Genomic DNA, 13,029 nt, shown 5'->3' with positions numbered 1-13,029 from the left:
TCAATTAAATTCTTTTCACAGACTTGTACCTCCCTAAAACACCGATATACTCAACGACCGGTTACTATTTTTAAAAAATAAAGTCATTGAGCTTTTTGATTCATTAAAGTAGATGTCACTGTCTGTCTGGTTTTTTTAGTAGCTGTACGATTTTATTTAATATAAGCAGAAATGACATGGCAGTCATGTTGTTATGATGTCACAGGCTTTGGATCTGGTGGCACAGCCTAAATTTTATTCAGGACAAGGTTTTTGCATTTGCAGAATATCTTGCTTATTTTTGCACAAAATTCATATCTACAGCTCGTAATGCTGGTCAAAATCCCTGTACTGCCACGATGACGACGTATTTAATCATCATGTGCTACCATGTAGGCTGAGTAGCAGAAAGCCACATGCACCAAATCTGGGAAACTACGCCTGGGTGCTGACTCAAATCAAGCCTGACTAAAAGTATATATATACACATATACATATATATATATATATATATATATATATATATATATATATATATATATATATAAACACACACCACATATTCTTTTATACATATACCGTATATTCATATGCTATGATTTTTTACTGGAAACAAAATCAAGCGTCGATCTCCCACCCCAAAACCCGTGACTGATCTTAATACATTGATTTATTAGGAAATTCTATAACGGTTGTTCGGTATGTAGTTAATCAAACATGGGGTAAGGTGTTGAGCATGCAGTGCTTTGCAGAAGTATTCACCTCTCCTGAACTTCTACACATTGGTAGTGTTCGAGTCTGGACTGAAATGGACCTAACGGGAACGTATGTCATGAATCTAAACCAAGCTGTGGATAAATGAAAGTGCAGAGAAGATTAGTATGATCAGTATAATATTATCTACGAATAAAAAACATAAAAGGTTACAGTGATTGCGTAAGTATTCACCCCCACTGCCGCGATGCTGTGATCAGCTCTAGTGCAATGCATCAAAAGAAAACAATCAGTAAACAATCCAATTTCTGGTTTCTTTCCCATTAAGTCCCAACGCGATTTATTCGATTACGCCTCAGCTACTTGAACATGAACAACGCTGTGGAAGGGCTTAGAAAGAAGTTATTCTCATGTTATTACTTATACAGATCAGCCATAACATTAAAACCACCTGGGTAATATTGTGTAGGTCCCGCTTGGGCTGCCAAAACAACTCGTCGAGACATGGACTCTACAAGACCTCTGAAGGTGTGCTGTGGTACCCTCTGGTACCAAGATGTTAGCAGCAGATCCTTTAAGTCCTGTAAGTTGCGAGGTGAGGCCTCCATGGATCGGACTTGTTCGTCCAGGACATCCCAGAGGTGCTCGATTGGATTGAGGTCTGGGGAATTCGGAGGCCGAGAACCCTTCGTCATGTTCCTCAAATTGTTCCTGAACAATTTTTCCAGTATGGCAGGGCGCATTATGTTGCTGAAAGAAGCCACTGCTAAAACCTGGAACACCGGCGTGTACATTAGGGATGTAACATCCACATGAATGCCAGCACCCAAAGTTTCCCAGAAGAACATCACCCAGAGCATCACAATACCTCCGCCGGCTTGCCTTCTTCCCATAGTGCATCCTGGTGGCATCTCTTCCCCACGTAAGCGACGCTCATGCACCCAGGAGTCCACATGATGTAAAAGAAAACGTGATCCATCAGACCATGCCATCTTCTTCCATTTCTCCACGGTCCAGTTCTGATGCCCATTGTAGGATCTTTCAATGGTGGACAGAGGTCATCATGGGCACTCTGACCGGTCCGCAGCTACGCAGCTCCATACACATCGCGCTGTGATGCTCTGTGTGTTCTGACACCTTTCTATCATATCCAGCATTACCCTTTTCAGCACTTTGTACTACAGTAGCTCTCCTGTGAGATCGGATCGGATCAGACGTGCTAGTCTTCGCTCCTCACACGCATCCATGAGTCTTGTGCGTCCACGACGTCGTCACTGCTTCATCGGTTTTCCTTCCTTGGACCACATAACAGGTGCCAATCAAGGTTACTCACTTCATCGGTCAGTGGTTTTAATGCTGTGGCTGATCGGTGTAGGTCGTAGCAGCTATAACTAATTGTTACCTCACCAGCACTCACTTCTCTCTAAGTTAATTTGTGCTACATGTTACCAACAAGCTTGAAACTTCCAACAGCACTCGCTGTTACAAAGCGCTGACACCAAAGACTTCCAAAAAAATGCTTTAAATAAATAAATAAATAAATAAATACTTCTTCTAGCTTCACAGTAACGATGATACGTTTTTTCTTTGTTAAATAACAGCACGTTTTATTAATCTCTTTATATCATCAGGCTTGGATTATGTGGAGCATCTGCCTGTACACGAGTTGTTACCATGGAAACAATCAGGTATTAGAAGGAGTACATTAATATAAATCTGTGATCTGAATTGAAACTACCGTCGTAGACCATTAATCCACGTCTTCAGATCAGAGAATTCAGCGTAACAAAAATCAGCGCAATATCCGAAGCCGGAATCAGTTTAGTGAAGGTGATTTGAACATTGTGATGCTTTAAAAAATAAATAAATAAAATAAAATAAAATAAAGTAATCCTGATCAGTCACGTTTAGGCCCCGTAACAAACTCGTTCTCCATCCGTTTAGAATTGAAAGTCGTAAAAACATTTTATTATTACTCGTTACAACTTACAAAAAAAAAAAAAAAAAGGTAAAGGGATCACAGAGAAAACAGCTCCGGCGAAATTCATACAATCATACAAACATTAAGAAAAGACAGAGGAAATGGTGATCGTATCAAAGTGGATTTGTAATAAAAAAAAGGCCAAGGCACTGTCAACGTAAGAAGAAAAACATTTGTTGTTTTTTTTGTTTTTTTGAAAAACAGATTGTATCCAAATACCACAAAATGAGAAGGTGTATAAAAGTGTGATTGCATGTGATTTGTGTTTTGAATAAATCAAGGAAAAAAAGTACAGTACTAAGACCACGTTGAGAAGACCGGGTCGATGTCCGTCTATGTGCAAGTGTGTACTTCTTAACGAGACACACGCATACCTACTCACACCAAGGGAGCTCGCAGCTAACTGGAATATTTGGAGTATCTATTGCTGTTGTTAATCCAACAGGTTGATTGAATTCAAAATTGTTAAAAAAAAATATATACATAAATATATATATGTATGTATAAATATATATTTATACATACAGTATCTCACAGAAGTGAGTACACCCCTCACTTTTTTGTTAATATTTGATTATACCTATTCATGTGACAACACTGAAGAAATGACACTCTGCTACAATGTAAAGTAGTGAGTGTACAGCTTGTGTAACAGTGTAAATTTGCCGTCCCCTCAAAATAACTCAACACACAGCCATTAATGTCTAAACCGCTGGCAACAAAAGTGAGTACACCCCTAAGTGAAAATGTCCAAATTGGCCCCAAAGTGTCAATATTTTGTGTGGCCACCATTATTTTCCAGCACTGCCTTAACCCTCTTGGGCATGGAGTTCACCAGAGCTTCACAGGTTGCTACTGGAGTCCTCTTCCACTCCTCCATGATGACATCACGGAGCTGGTGGATGTTAGAGACCTTGTGCTCCTCCAGCTTCCGTTTGAGGATGCCCCACAGATGCTCAATAGGGCTTAGTCCATCACCTTCACCCTCAGCTTCTTTAGCAAGGCAATGGTCGTCTCGGAGGTGTGTTTGGGGTCGTTATCATGCTGGAATACTGCATACTGATCATGCTCTGCTTCAGTACATGTCACAGTACATGTTGGCATTCATGGTTCCCTCAATGAACTGTAGCTCCCCAGTGCCTACAGCACTCATGCAGCTCCAGACCGTGACACTCCCACCACCATGCTTGACTGTAGGCAAGACACACTTGTCTTTGTACTCCTCACCTGGTTGCCACACACACGCTTGACACCATCTGAACCAAATAAGTTTATCTTGGTCTCATCAGACCACAGGACATGGTTCCAGTAATCCATGTCCTTAGTCTGCTTGTCTTCAGACAACTGTTTAGAAGAGGCTTCCTTCTGGGACGACAGTCATGCAGACCAATTTGATGCCGTGTGCGGCGTATGGTCTGAGCACTGACAGGCTGACCCCCCACCCCTTCAACCTCTGCAGCAATGCTGGCAGCACTCATACGTCTATTTCCCAAAGACAACCTCTGGATATGACGCTGAGCACGTGCACTCAACTTCTTCGGTCGACCATGGCGAGGCCTGTTCTGCGTGGAACCTGTCCTGTTAAACCGCTGTATGGTCTTGGCCACCGTGCTGCAGCTCAGTGTCAGGGTCTTGGCAATCTTCTTATAGCCTAGGCCATGTTTATGTAGAGCAACAATTCTTTTTTTTCAGATCCTCAGAGAGTTCTTTGCCACGAGGTGCCATGTTGAACTTCCAGTGACCAGTATGAGGGAGTGTGAGAGCGATGACACCAAATTTAACACACATGCTCACACATTTTCTCCTGAGACCTGGTAACACTATCAAGTCACATGACACCGGGGAGGGAAAATGGCTAATTGGGCCCAATTTAGACATTTTCACTTAGGGGTGTACTCACTTTTGTTGCCAGCGGTTTAGACATTAATGGCTGTGTGTTGAGTTATTTTGAGGGGACGGCAAATTTACAAATTGTACACTCACTACTTTACATTGTAGCAAAGTGTCATTTCTTCAGTGTTGTCACATGAAAAGATATAATCAAATATTTACAAAAATTTCAGGGGTGTACTCACTTTTGTGAGATACTGTGTGTGTGTATATAAAGTCCTGGATGACTGTTAGTTCGAGCATTTTTTTGGTCCTATTCCGGGTCCGAGCACACTACACAGTAACTGGCTCATATCTGTGAGAAACTGGTAAAGAACCCGATCAGGACTCAAATAAACTCCCTGCATTATCAGATTGTCAGAAACATGAACTCTTATTCTCAGTCAAAGCTGCGAACCCCCCCACTGTGCCTCTGCATATGACTTCAGCACCAAAATCACAACCGTGTCCCCACACACACATACACACACATACACGCACACATACACACACACGCTCACTCACTAGTAGGACAATCTGGGTGTTGAGATGAAAGGAAGGAAAGAGAGAAAGAACAGAGGGAGACAGAGCAGAGTACCTCCTGAACCTACTGCTAACGGCTACAACTTTAGATAACATTTAAAAAAAAGCAGACATTAATGAGGTAAAATATCGATGGCATGCTTATAAAGCCTTTATAAACCCTTTGAAAGTAGTAAGTATGTGCAATTCTCTCTATGTGTTCACTGCAAGAGGAGAACGATTCAAGTAGACATGCAGATCATTTCCTAGTACAGGAAGAGTCTGTCAAATCCTTCAAAAGTCTAATCTAAACATCTAATCTTGTCCATGTATAAAGACAAAGGCAATTACTGTTGAATTTGCCTGATGATAAAAAATAAATAACTTAAAAGTAAGGCCCAACACCACCTCCTCTCACACATCCTTTCACACGTCTTTCTCTGTTTATTTCCTTTTTTCAGTGCGTGTGTGTGTATATATATATAGACGAGAAAGGAAATAGGCTCAAAAGTCACGAAGTGGAGCGATTAAACATCATGCTTGGCTCTCTCTTTATCATCCGATCTCAGTCGAATCTCTCTCTCCGTTCACATAGCAATGGATCTGCCTCTTATTGCCTTTCTCTGTCTCGCAATCTCTCTGTTCCCTTTCAGTCAGCTGTCTTGCTCCCTCTTTCAGTCCTCTCTCTTTTCTTGCCTTGCTCTCTCAGGTTTTTTCCCTCTTTTTTTTTTCTCTTCACATCTTGCGGATGACCAGGACAGTGGTGAGAACTCCAGCCAGAAAGACACCGACGGTCTGCCAGGTCGGTGTGCCAAAGTAGGATCGGATCCCCTCCTGAGGGAGAGAGAGGGAGGGAGGGAGAGACAGAGAGAGAGCGAGACAGAGAGATAAAAACAATATTATACTTGATCTTTGTTGGTCTCCACTCCTGGTTTATGGCGTGTGGCAGCCTACAAGAGACCTTCCTTTAGTTTACACGTGAGGAGAGATATCTACTGCTCTAAGTGGAGGAAATTTCTTGATTTTCTGCAGTGGCGAGGTAGGAACAATATTGCACCAATGGTCACAGTAACAATGTCATAGTTTCGCATGGAAGCTGATAGATATAGCTTTTTGTATGTACTATTATTATTTGCATTGATTTGTTCTCATTTTGTTTTGTGTCTCTTTGCTTATGGTTTTTGTGCTAAGTGATTGAGCATATGTTTGTTCTACATTCTTGTCTGTTTGTAAAAATCAGAAAACCCAATAAAGAACAAATCATTGAAAAAAAAGTGTACTTGCTTACTTGTTTAAATAATAATCTAGGTGGGATATTAGTATCCAGTATAGTTAAACGCCCATAATATATGAGATTAAGTGAATATGAAAATTCATCTTGCATGTCCCAATCAAAAAATAAGCAGCGAGACACTTACCCAGCCTCCCTGTTCCCTAATCCAATTAATCACATGTTCCCGCAGGTAGTCCAGAGTCCAGTTGATGATGGTTCTGATGATGTCTGGAATTTTCGTCAGGAGAGCCTGAAATTGTGCGTGAAGAAGAAACAGGTCGAAAAATGCAATGAGGATTCATGCAAATGTAAAGATAGCTAACAGAGGCAGATACAGGGATAGGGGGAAAAATACAGATTTACGAAAGAAACGAGACTTCCCTCGGTTTCAAGTTAGACTGGTGCTTTAAAGTTTGTATATAGTTTGTACAAGTTGCTATATATCTGCAGAAATATGACATGAAACATCGTCAAGAGTCCTAACAGTACTGGTCACGCCAGATACTGAAAGCAAAGGTTCACATACTTTTGTCTCTCACAGATATGGGACGGATATTGGATCATTTTTCTCAATAAATAAACGACCAAGTATAATATTTTTGTCTCGTTTGTTTAACTGGGTTCTCTTGGTCTACTTTGTGAAAATATGATGAGGTTTTAGGTCGTATTTATGCAGACAAGTCGAAAGTTCTACAGGGTTCACAAACTTTCAAGCACTACTGCGCACTGAGAGTAACTGGGCATGAAAAGGATAAAGAATCCTGTCTTGGAGACGGAAGAAAGGCTTTGATTAAGCCCGAGTTAATTAGTGTCCTTGCCTTGATCACAAGTCGACAAGCAAAGTAGAAAAGTGCCACCACTCTGCCCCAGTTAAACTTCCCATCCGAGAAAATCTCACGCGCCACCTTCACAAACACTTCTTTAGTTGGCTGGAGAGCTGAGTCGGCTAACATTCTGTCATGGAGAGAGAGAGAGAGAGAGAGAGAGAGAGAGAGAGAGAGAGAGAGAGAGAGAAACTGTGAAAATATGGTACAAAAGGGGGATTTTCCTCCTTGTTCCATCCGACTCTGGCACGCACGCACTCACACACACACACGTGTAAATAAGAAAAATAAAAAAGGAATAAAAATATATAAACAGTATATTTTAAAATAAATGGCAGGAACATCCTGCATAATCACCTGTAATCCTATGACATCAGCAATCACTATCTATATATATATACACACACACACACACACGCATACATACACAGTGGAGGGAAATAATTATTAGAAGTATTAGACTTTTTTTTTCAGTAAATATATTTCCAATGAGGCTATTCACATGAAATTTTCACCAGACATCAGTATTAACTCAAGAAATCCACAAATACAAAGAATTCACAACATTAAAGTCCATTAATAAAGTTATGTGTAATAAAGTGGAATGACACAGGAAAAAAAAAAAAGTATTGAACACACTAAGAAAAAGCAGTTCTCCAAGCCAAGGTAAGGCAAGGAACCAGCTGAAATCCGTAAGTAATTACACCCCCTATCTGTGCAAATTAATATCAGCTGGGTCAGTAAATTGATGGTCTATAACAGGGGCTCCCAAACGTTCCCAGGGCAAGGCCCCCCAAATGGCATTAACATTTCACCGAGGCCCCCCTTTTGCAAAATGTCTTTAAAACACATTAAAAATACAGACGTCTGAATATATCCCCCCCTTTTTTTTATTAATAATTACATCTTACATCTTTACATTAGGGATTGATGGGGTGTGTGTGTGGTCGTCTGAGAGTGAGAATTTTTTTTCACACCAAATTGTTGAGGCCCCTCGGGCGCCCCCTGGTGGCCCCCACTTTGAAAACCACAGGTCTATAAAAAAGGCTTTTCGTTACCAAGGTGTCACACAAGAAAGATCTCATGATGGGTAAAAGCAAAGAGCTCTCCCAAGACATTCACAACCTTATTGTTGTGAAACATATTGATGGAATCGGATACAGACGTATTTCAAGACTGCTGAATCTTCCGTAAGCACCAGTGGAGCCATTATCCACAAGTGGAAGCAACATCACTCCATCATCACCCGGCCACGCACAGGAGCTCCTCGCAAGATTTCTGACCAGGGAGTCAAAAGAATAGTCAGAAGAGTAGCCCAAGAACCAAGGACCACTCGGAAAGAGCTCCAGAAACACTTGGAGGCAGCAGGTACCATCGTTACAGAGAAAACAATAAGCAATGCACTCCACTGCTCACGCTCACCACACAGGACTCCATTACTAAAGAAACAGCATGTCAAAGCTCGTTTAAAGTTTCCTACAACTCATTTGCACAAGTATATGAAATACTGGGAGCGTGTAGTCTGGTCAGACGAGAGCAAAATTAAACTTCTTGGCCGTCATACTACACACCATGTTTGGAGAAGAAATGGCACTGCACATCACCCTAAAAACACTACACCAACAGTGAAGTTTGGAGGTGGAAGCATCATGGTGTGGGGCTGTTTTTCATCGCATGGTACTGGCAGACATCATATAATTGAAGGAACGATGAAGGGAGCCCTTTACCGGGAGATTCTTGAGAAGAATCTGCTGCCATCCACCAGTATGATGAAGATGAGACGTGGGTGGAGCTTCCAGCAGGACAACGATCCAAAGCATACAGCAAAGGAAACTCTCAATTGGTTTCAGAGAAAAAAATCAAGGTGTTAGAATGGCCCAGCCAATCACCTGACTCGAATCCAACTGAACAAGATTTAAAGACAATATGTTTAGAAGAACGGACCAAAATCACACCTGAATACTGCGGCCCATTAATTTCTTCATACAGGAAGTGTCTTGAAGCGTCATTACAAACAAAGCCTTCTCCAGTAAGTATTAAATACATTTCACTTAGCGTGTTCAATAATTTTTTCCCCGTGTCATTCCTCTTTATTACACATAACTTCATTTATGGACTTTAACGTTGTGAATTCTTTATATTTGCGGATTTCTTGAGTTTGTCTGGTGAAAATTGTATGTGAACAGGCTCTTTGGAAAAATATTTGCTGAAAAAAATGTTGCCGTGTTCAATACTTATTTCCCCCACTGTATACACACACACACACACACACACACACACACACACACACACACACACACGTACAGGTTGAACTGAACACATAATAATAAAAGTATATAACATAAGAAGCAGGCAGACATCACACTTTTATTACTGACACGACAGGAAACTTATTATTGAATGATGTATTTATCAATGCAGAAATGCAAAACACTTTCATTATTTGGTTTCTGTTAGCTCAGACCAAGGTTTGTTTACTTAATGTCCAGTGAACAAAATTTTATTTACTGTGACACAAAACTGTGATCTCACCTCTGTAGGTCTACGTTGTTGTCCAACTCGTCTCCAATCTGCTGTAAGCACTGAGCGAGTTTTTTATGGGTGGGGTCGCAGAGCTCGCTCCCGCCCAGTTCGTGCCGCGATACAACGGTGCCGCTGTCCCCATGACGATGAACTCGCTCATAAATGAAACTGTGCGTCATAGAGAAAGAAGGGTCAGGCTCGATAGAGGAATGAGGCAAAATATAATATAATATAATAAAATAAAGGAAGATAGGATGGAGCCTCACTCCTTCAGCAGCACAGCTCCTACTTCTAATATTTGGTCAGGGCCTGAAAGAAAAAAATGTCACAGCTCAGGCCATCGTCTGTAAGAGCTCGGTTTAATCTCATACGAGAAACCAGACCGAGCTGATATTTAGGGTCATGGTTACATTTCAGCCTATTTGTTAATACTCATTTCTCGCCAAACACGACAGGAAGGAAACATGAAAAGGCATACAGCAACGTGAAGTTTCAGTTTCTACAAAAGCCGAAGAGTTCGCACTGTTATGCGCTGCGAGTCATCGCTCAACACCATGAACTATCGATGACAGGATGAGGCACAGGATGAGGCACAAGATCACGGCACTCTCACCGACAATAATCTGTTGACCGCAGTACAATAACATTTCCCACTGTTGACTGTGTTGCCACCTACATATTTTTAGATTCAGCTGTTAATGGGTGTGTGTGCTTGGCCACTGCCATTGTTCGGTCGTCTTTTATAAGCCTCTATACGATTAACGTATTAGGTAAAGCGTCTTCTAAGTTAGGGCCGGGCGGTGTCACAAAAATATCGTGTCACAACACGAGGAGGTTTCTACGATACGCAACGCGTATCACGATATATAAACTAGCTCACGAACTGACTGCAAAACAGAAATAAAATGAACAAAACAAACTATTAAACTGACTTTCACGCCACCTTTGTTCAACGCCTACAAAGAAAATTTGTTTTAATTACACCAAATCGACAGCATCCATGTATGTATGTATGCATGCATGTGTGTGTATTTATATATATATATATATATATATATATATATATATATATATATATATATATATATGTGTGTGTGTGTATAAAATAAAAATTCCAAACAATTATGCACACTATTCATATTTGTAAACATCTCACTGACAGAACAAATCCAAGCTCAAATTATTTCTAGGTGTGATCACGCAGAATAAAACACAGCCTAACATAAAGTAGACAAAATGACACTCCACACTGCCAAAATCACATTATTTCCAACGAACTGCACCTCATAGATTCTGCAAAATCATTTGGTAAACGTGTACATTGGGGTACTCACTGTTACACTGTTTCTGAAAGCACTCTTAACTCTAACGTCCTGCCGCCATAATCTGATGTCGGGCAACAAGCAGCACCACCTCACCGCTCCAGTGGTATGATCCTGAGCTCGGGTTACTGTCTGCGCAGAGTTACACACATTCTCCTCACGTCCACGTCTGTGTGTGTGTGTGTGTGTGTGTGTGTGCATGCGCATGGTGCTGGACTGGCATCCTGTTCAGGGTATGCCCCTGTCCCTATATCATGCCCGGTGTTCCCTGAATAGATGTGGCTCCAGATCCACCACATCCTCGATCAGGATACTTAAACGGTTACTTAAGATGACTGAATGAATGAAGTTCTGTACGTGAGTGTGAAAGAAGGACCACAGATTGAAGACGAGGCTGCTGGCCTGTTCGTTTCTCTCCAACGACAACCAATGACTCAGCAAAGTAAATTAAATCACAATTGCACATGATCACATGGCCTATTATGATCACATAACCTATATATGAACTAGAAGTGTAATATTAAGGATTTTACTTTTTGTTCTAAAGAGGAGACAGGACATATTATTATGATTATGATTATTATTATTTGTACATGACTACACTTCCTACATGAGCAGCACTAATTCAAGTAAACACTGACTAATCAGTGGAGCTAAACAATCAACACAGAGATGATGATGATGATGATGATGATGATGATGATGTCATCCCTCTGTCAAGAAAAACAACATCAACATCATCATCATGATCAGCTCATGATCTATCTGATAAAGCACTTTATTTCCAGGAGGCTGTTGAGATGTTACCTGTTTATTAAACATGAGCGAGTGTGAACGCCGGTCTTTGTTGGCACTCACACTGACACTGACAGCGAGCTGAGAATATGTACGGGCATGTTTCTGTCTCCCGTTAGCTTAGTTATGCTAACTAGCCTGCTAGCCGACATGAGGTTCACAAAGCTTCCGTATCTCTTTTATTTTATTTTATTTATTTGCCAATATAAATATATATCAATATATATATAAACGATTCAAATACACTAGTGTTTTGTTAGACATGTTGAATACTGCGTTGAACCTTACTGGTTAAATTAGTCTTACCCGCATCGCCTTCTCCTGATAGCGCCGCTGCCATGTTCGTGTGAAAAATGATTACACTGGACTTCCGCCTTGAGTGACGCAAACGTTAGGGGCAGGAAGAAGGGCGTACCCGGAAGTGCACGCTCATCTACATCTGTATTTTTTACATTTAATAAATTAATTTTTTATTTATTTTAAATTATTAAATAGAGTGCTATGTTACTATTACAGCATTAGAGATAAGCGGGAAAATAATAAATATATGATTCCATGTTAAAAAAAAATGGTCCTTGTGGGTCTCTACTGGTAATTTGTTCCCTTCTACTGGTGGCATGTTATGTCTAGTGGATACCATTAAGGACCAATAATGGTAATGGTAATGGTTTTAATGCTAAGCTGATGGTTTGTAATGGTATTTTTTTATAGTGTAAACCATTAGAATTTCTGTTTTTTTTTTTTGTATTGTTTTTATGCTTGTTTTTTCAGCATGGATGTTATGTCTAGTGGATACCATTAATGACCTATGTCTTTAATACGAACTAGTACGTAATGGAAACCATTTGGTAATGATTGTAATGGTTAACAGCTGATGGTTTGTAATGGTATTTGTAGTAGAAACCCTTAGAATTTCTGTGATGGTTTGTATTGGGGTTTGTTTCAGCAGGGATGTTATGTCTAGTGGATACCATTAATGACCTATGTCCTTAGTACATCTTAGTATGAAATGGAAGCCATTTGGTAATGGTTGTAATGGTTAACAGCTGATGGTTTGTAATGGTATTTGTAGTAGAAACCCTTAGAATTTATGTGATGTTTCTATTGGGGTTTTTTTTCCAGCAGGGAGGGCAAATAAAACGTATATTAAACACAACAATAGCAATAACACCATAGAGATGCACTATATGTCCAAACGTATGTAGACACCTGTCCATCACATCCATA

At 40.5% G+C, this 13,029-nt stretch overlaps 1 protein-coding gene across 2 annotated transcripts; it reads right to left on the bottom strand.

Annotated features, from left to right (window-relative positions):
• Window positions 1-5,489: 5,489 nt before the first annotated feature.
• Window positions 5,490-12,195, bottom strand: LOC128629193 (apoptosis regulator BAX-like). Of its 2 annotated transcripts, none has more exons than XM_053676094.1 (6): window positions 12,109-12,195; window positions 9,952-9,994; window positions 9,695-9,853; window positions 7,157-7,292; window positions 6,484-6,588; window positions 5,490-5,899 (listed from the first exon to the last, which is right to left on the bottom strand). In XM_053676094.1, exons 1-6 carry the CDS (start codon window positions 12,140-12,142, stop codon window positions 5,801-5,803), a joined length of 576 nt encoding a protein of 191 aa, XP_053532069.1. In that variant the 5' UTR covers window positions 12,143-12,195; the 3' UTR covers window positions 5,490-5,800. The 2 variants fall into 2 exon arrangements, with proteins under 2 accessions (XP_053532069.1, XP_053532072.1); XM_053676097.1 differs by having other exon boundaries at window positions 9,952-9,995; window positions 12,113-12,175.
• Between the last annotated feature and the right edge of the window lie 834 nt (window positions 12,196-13,029).

Source organism: Ictalurus punctatus, chromosome 2 (genome assembly GCF_001660625.3).
Source record: "Ictalurus punctatus breed USDA103 chromosome 2, Coco_2.0, whole genome shotgun sequence".
Taxonomy (NCBI): domain Eukaryota; kingdom Metazoa; phylum Chordata; class Actinopteri; order Siluriformes; family Ictaluridae; genus Ictalurus; species Ictalurus punctatus.
This window is presented reverse-complemented; position numbering and strand designations above follow the sequence as displayed.

What these genes read in the sequence shown, in the direction of transcription:
- LOC128629193 (XM_053676094.1), bottom strand. Translation starts at nt 12,142, where the DNA reads ATGGCAGCGGCGCTATCAGGAGAAGGCGATGCGG. An exon ending in GGAGCTGTGCTGCTGAAGGA is followed by an intron (nt 9,854 to 9,951) that starts GTGAGGCTCCAT and finishes TATGACGCACAG; the next exon opens with TTTCATTTATGAGCGAGTTC. An exon ending in AACAACGTAGACCTACAGAG is followed by an intron (nt 7,293 to 9,694) that starts GTGAGATCACAG and finishes TCTCCATGACAG; the next exon opens with AATGTTAGCCGACTCAGCTC.